Source organism: Acanthisitta chloris, unplaced genomic scaffold (assembly GCF_000695815.1).
Source record: "Acanthisitta chloris isolate BGI_N310 unplaced genomic scaffold, ASM69581v1 scaffold11092, whole genome shotgun sequence".
Taxonomy (NCBI): Eukaryota; Metazoa; Chordata; class Aves; order Passeriformes; family Acanthisittidae; genus Acanthisitta; species Acanthisitta chloris.
Genome location: NW_008661053.1, coordinates 28234 through 34796, shown reverse-complemented (window position 1 = coordinate 34796; position 6563 = coordinate 28234). Strand labels below are relative to the sequence as shown.

At 40.4% G+C, this 6563-nt stretch overlaps 1 protein-coding gene across 1 annotated transcript in view; it reads right to left on the bottom strand.

Annotated features, from left to right (window-relative positions):
* Positions 1–259: 259 nt before the first annotated feature.
* Positions 260–6563, bottom strand: part of HSPA12A (heat shock 70kDa protein 12A) — a gene marked incomplete at its 5' end in the record, with an annotated part of 29060 nt that continues 22756 nt past the window's right edge. The window contains 5 exons of the mRNA XM_009070084.1: positions 260–894; positions 2314–2417; positions 4065–4323; positions 5454–5558; positions 6143–6229. Of these exons, the coding sequence (XP_009068332.1) occupies positions 260–894; positions 2314–2417; positions 4065–4323; positions 5454–5558; positions 6143–6229 (1190 nt within the window). The remainder of the gene's footprint in view (positions 895–2313; positions 2418–4064; positions 4324–5453; positions 5559–6142; positions 6230–6563) is intronic.

Sequence of the window (6563 nt, the reverse complement as noted above, 5' to 3'; positions counted from 1 at the left end):
TAAAGGTAGATCTTTAGGCATGCTTGAGTAACTTGGGAACTTTTACTACCTCTGGAACTTTTTGCTCCCAAAATTTTTTAAGGGTCTTTCGAAATTCAGCCTTTGGTCATCAAAGGGCACAACCATGACATACCCCACCTTACTAGCTGTTCTCATATAGCCTGCTGAAATTCAGGTTGATTAGATGATATATGAAAGTCAAAAAATGGAATAATGGAAGATCAGTCTCACAAACAGGCTGCGGTGGGGAAATGGACCGTTAGTAGTTTAAGAAATCAATACCAACTTTGACACTTTTAGAGGTTGCAACATCAATGGCCATGGCTTTGATTTCAGTGTCCCCAAACTGCATAAGTGTTTTGATCTCCCGCCGGTTTGGCACCGAAGCATCAGTTCCTGTGAGATCCAGGCGAAGGGTGCCACACTTCTTCACTCCAGATTCGGTGATGAAGCTAACGTTATCTTGTTCTGAGCTATAGATATTGATCACTATTACTAACTGAGAAGGTTTGGCAGGTGTGTAACTGCGTGTCACAGTTTCTCCAAGGGCTACAGATTGGTCAGCTGAGATAAATTTGTCAAAGACATCAGTGCACCAGCGTGTGCCATCTTTGATTAGAAGCTTCTCTGGTGGATGCTTCCCCTCCACGAACCGATTGAGCACACCGACGCCGTAGGTGAGAGGTGAGCGCCGCACTTTGATGACTGCAGGGTCTAGACCAAAGAGAACTGCTCCTTTGAGGATGGTGAGACCCACATCCTGAGGAATGATGACTCGACATCTTGAACCAAAAGCACTCTGGACAGCTTGTTGGAGTAAGGGGGACTCAGCAAAACCACCGACCAGGAACAGAAACTTGACATTGGTCACTTCTGGCTTATCAAACACTTCACCTAAACAGAAACAGAGCCCATTCAATAAGGAAAAATCCACTGTGACACTCAGCATTCCATGCACATGCACAAGACCTGAAACTGCCACATCTGTGCCCACACTCAGCATGCACTTCTGTAGTCTCTGCTACACTCTATTTCATTATGGATTCACTTACCTCACAACATACAATATTTCTGAAGTGGTATTTAAAACAGAATTTTTATTTAGCTTCTACCAGTAAAAGGAGACATTTCTTGCAAGAAAATCCTGCCAGTCACATTATGGGTAGTAGGGAAACAGACATCACCTTGCCACTTCAGGTATCAGTGAGACATTCTCAAACCTAAGCAAGTGACACACCCTTTATTGCATTCCAGGTAAGTCACCCCATTTTAAATTCACTTATTCTGACCCTCACATCTTAACCACAATAAATACCATCTGCAACATAATACCTCCTTATATTTTTACAGATGTTCCTTCTTAGCTTAAACCCACATCCTCTACCTTCAAGAAAATCATGCAGTTCAGTTGCAGGCTCACCTTTACTTCAGGTAACTGAGACAGCATAACCTTGTTACCTGTCACAACTGTTGGAATTCTAGGTCTCTTGCTCCCTGCTTACATATAAGCTGCTCTATACTAGTTGTCTTTCTAAGTTCTGACCACTGAAATTTGCCTAATAACCCCTCAGGTATAGTGAGCAAAGCTGGATATTCCATTCCAAGTATGCTTCAGTTAGTGCTCTGTAAAGTGCAGAACAGCAACACTTTGCTCCGTACATACACTGAACTTTACTTGAAACAAATCCAATCTTCCACTAGGAAGACCTTAAACAATAATTTTCCCAATAAGCCCATGTCACTTTCCGTTACTGGATAAATACATTCAGTGCTGCTTAAGCCATGCCTGGAAGTACTTTTACCATGATGCATCATTTTTTATTTGCATTTTGGAGATGTCAGTGATTTGGATGGTCATGAACAAACATGACCTTCCACTGGGGAGAAATGAACTAGATGTCTTAATAGCAGGAATAATCAGAAACTAGTTACATCTCTGGCATTATTTAGCTGTTGTCTAAAATAGGAAAAAGGAAAGCAGGATCTGGGTTTCTCAGTGTATTTCAGCCTTCTGAATGCTTGCAGCTCTGGAAGTACAGAATAATTGAAGCTTAGGCAGTAACAGAATTGAATTACACTCAGTAACTAGTACTAGAACTAGCTAGGAGGATGTCTTCAGGAGACATTCCTTACTTTTATTATTTTCCTGACTGATTTGTAGACAACTGCAAGTTTCAGAACTAAACCCCTTATCCACAACTGCTGCATACTAGAAGCGTTGTTTGACTTTAATTCCAGTTACTGGTTTGGAATAGGTAAGCAAAACATCAGTTTCAGCTCAGCCAGAAAGTGGAATTACACACAGATACGTACTAAGGTGCTGAACAATCTGGTCAATTGTAGGTTTGAAAAGAGCATTCATTGCATCAGGGCTCATCCTCAGCATTCCCTGGGAGGACCACTTCACAAAGTCCACACTGGAAAAGAACAGTTAGAGAGAGCATGAAAACATTACAGCTGGGCTGCAAGGCAATCACCAGACACACCAGATAAAGAAATGAGTGAGTTTACAGAATTTGCATGCATTTTGCTCAGAAGACAGTGCCCCACCTCACTCTTGCCCCACACCAACTGCAGCAATGTAAAATTTCAAGGGAGAATTATTATTTTTGCTTGTCTAATTGTTGTTTTCTTTGCCTGATTGCCTTCTGTAACATTAGCAATGCTCAACTGCTTCCTGAAACAGCTGGCAGTCAATCCAGTGCTCACTCATCTGAAACAGCACTGATTCATCCCCAGAAGGGCAACATTTAGATTATAGCATTAGCAGGCCAAAGCCACTGGAAAACAAGCAAGTTGGGAAGCCTCAGGAGGCAGAAGAGAGCACAGCATTTTTAATGAGGCATAGCATTTGTTAACTGAATACAGGCATTATGTTATTCCATCACTAATATACATCTATATAGCTCAGTAATTCCCCTTTCATTCATGCACATTATATGTCAACCTTTATACTCTTTCTACCCTGTTATCCAATTAATTTCATTTCATTTGAGGGGAACAAGACTCACCATTAGGACTATTAATAAAAAGGGGATGGTCTTATGAGGGGGAATATTTCCAGAAATTTTTAATGATTTCAGAACCTCAGTATCATGTAGAAAGTGACTCTTAGCTGGATTCCAAGTCATTTAGGCCTAAACTTACCAATAACTTTAAGAAGAGATGCAGGAGTTTCTTCCTGCATGCTACATTCAACATTCACTGAATTAAAAAACAGAGAAAAAATCCTGAAGTACAGGCACTAAATATCAAATATTCTCCTCTCGGAACCCAAGCATTCTGTTGCAGATTCACAGCCTTCCTTGTTCATTCTCTCTCATGCCACTAATCCAGGTTTCCTGAAGTATGCAATTTCAAAAGATGCAAAATGCCCACTCCTACTTTCTTCTAATTTCCTTTTTCTATAGCATCCCACGATCTTCTCATTTAGGGTGCCTTCTTGATACTGAAAATCACGAATTAAAATCTCTGGAGAGGATTATGTCTCCCTATTGAACAAATTATCTAACTGGTAAAATATTAGAAGAAAAAAACTTGCCATCACTTCAGAAGAAGAATGCTTTCCCCTTGCAGAGCTCTATTGCAGTAGTAAAAGTTTTCAGCAGTGATCTGATACTGTTAATAACTTTCCTCAAGCCATGAACATATTTACACATCTCACATTCGTGGATTTGCTTCAGGGCCCAGGCCCCCAAAAATGTAAGGTTCTAGGTAACTAACTTTTAGACATCAAATTCTGTGTTTGATCTGATGTTCCTAATAAACATGCAAGGAACTCACAATATACAGCAAAGTCAGGAAAGTGATTCAGTGGTGGCCTAAGGAAAGTCATAGAAAGCAATACCTGAAAAGTGCAAGCCTTGTACAGAAAAGCTTTTGCGAGGGATTGATCAGAACTTCTAATTCTGCAAAGTGAACTTCAGGCAACCCCGTTTTCTCACCCTTCTATCACATTTTGACACTATTATCTTTCAGCCTACATGTAATTAGGAAATTTTAAACATTTGTCTTTGCAACCAGTAGTTAACTCTGCATCCTTACGGTTTCAATTGTCTACTTACTTGCTTTTCCTCAAGGCATGTTCTACACTGTGACCGCGAAACTTCTTGTAATAGTCAATGAAGGAGAAAGGCAGAGTGATGTTCAGTGGGTTGGTCCTGTCTGGAGCTGCCGCTCGCTTACGGGACTCGAACGCTATCATCAGGTCTACCCAGGCAGCAGGACGCTTGATTTTAAATTGCTCAATAAAATCTTCTCCAAATATTTTACACAGGAGCTTTTCAAATTCATAGTCCACGCCTAGAGAACCATATGGCCCACCTGTACCACAAACAAAACACAGCTTTTATATTCTGAGCAGCTTATTACGTTTCATGTTGATCACATACACATCAGATCAAGACTATTAGGACTGACATGGAGAAGATCTACAGAAAGAGATAACTTTTCTAAAGGTAACAGCTGGTCTAATACACACCATGATCTTACCTTTGCCTCACTTTTACTCCTATATCATCATTGCCACTGGAACACTAACACTATAACACTAACACATAAACATTTTCATTAGAAGCAGAGGAAACGGCCTCCTTATCAACATATGAGAAGATGTAGGTTGGACTCGTATTTAGGAGTAGACACAGTTGATGTACACTGCCACATCTGCTCTTACTAGGCTGTTCCCTGAGGTAGCCCCTCAGACACCAAGACCAAGGCTCATTGAACCATACAGATGAATAACAACTTGATACAGAAACACAGCAGCAGATAAATAGTCTGAGTCATATGCTTAACAGCTTAGCCACAGGACAAACTCAAAGGGGAGCTGGAGTTCACAAAGGGAATACCATTCAAGGAACTGGATGTTTTATCTTTGTTGAGGATAAATCATTGTGCATTTTTCCCATAGGATGGTAGACTGTCCTTGCTACACTGCCTGTGAAACTACTGGGATAGGTAAGATTCCCCTTAAATCTACAGAAACTTCTATTCTGCCAACAGACACTTTACAAGGATCTTGTTGTGACACTCAGCGATTTATATCTCCACAGTCCATCTCTGAACACCTGGACAAGCAGCAATACACAGGTGACCTCTCAAAGGACAGAAAGATGATGATTCTACTAGCAGAAGTCAGACCAGGACCATGGCAGGAGGTCATGGCCTGAAGGGGAGTGAATAATGAAGGAGATGGCAGTTTCTTACACTCCTTTCTACAGTGTGACATTTGCCATCCAAAAGCATCAGATGTATTAAGTGATTCAGCTATGCCTACTGACCAGCAGCTAAGTTTTACTGAGTTTGAGTGCTGGTCTTATTTCAGGAAGAACTACTAGTAAAATGCAATTAATAATAAAGCGATACATTTCCTTCACCGACAAGTCAAAATATTACATGAATATATAATATGGAATATAATTGCATAAAGCAAGCAGTGCAAGTGACATCACCTGTTGCTTTGTACAGCTCCTTAAGATGTCCTTCAGGGAGCCTGATCTGATGGACAGTCATATCCACTGTGCCTCCTCCACTGTCAACAACGATGTAACGGTCACCTGGTTTGCCAAAGGGAAAGGCCAATGGAATTTGCATCAGTGTTACCACAATAGCACACTGCAATGAAAGTGATCCCAAGGCTTCTCAGGGGCATCAGCACCATGAGAGACAACGACCCTCAGAACGCCAGGAGTGTCTGTGCTGAAGACTTGATCTTTATTAGTCATTATAATGCAATGATTGATAATAAATATGAAAGTCAAAAGCTATTGATTTAGCACAGCTGACAGCAGATTAGTGCTGCTAGAGATTAGTTCATGCCACTGGTGTACATTCCAGTGGGCTACCAAATTAATACTCTGGCATATTTACAAGGCCTATTCTGAGGAAGATATTCTCATTGCATTTTAAAACCTGGATTGCTTTTGACCATCTCCTTAATAAACCATATTTTGCTACAGCATATGGAATTGCAGTTCAGCATTAGTAACTAAGTGCAGCACATGGACTTGTATTTCTTTTACTTTTCCTATTTATAGTCCCTGTGAGAACAATGCAGTGCACAGCACATTTGTGGGAAACACAATATTTGCCTGCAATACAAAACCAGTGAGAGCAAAGTTTCATCAAGAAAGGACATTACCTTCCTCCAGTTCAGACCAGATCTCTCCTATGACATTTTCCACCATAAAGGTACGACTCTGCCGATTACGACGCACGTGTTCCTTCGCTAGTGATTGACAGAGAAAAAATTACTGAGTATAAGAAAGCATGAAGAAGTTGATGTTATAAGCTGCAAGAAACAAGTGCAAGCAGGCTGACAGATCTGCATCACTTCTTAACAAAACAAATGAACAAAAATTATGGCATTGGAAGCAGGAACATTAGAATATCATTTGTAGAAGGGAGGAGAAAGGTTTTTCAGCCACACTGATCTTCCTTGATACTATTACATATATTTTAATATATACTAATAACCTAAAACAAATAATATACCTAATAAGAAAGCTATAAACAGGTCTGATTTGGGTTTTCTTTAAATATTCTGGCTTGTGAAGCACGGG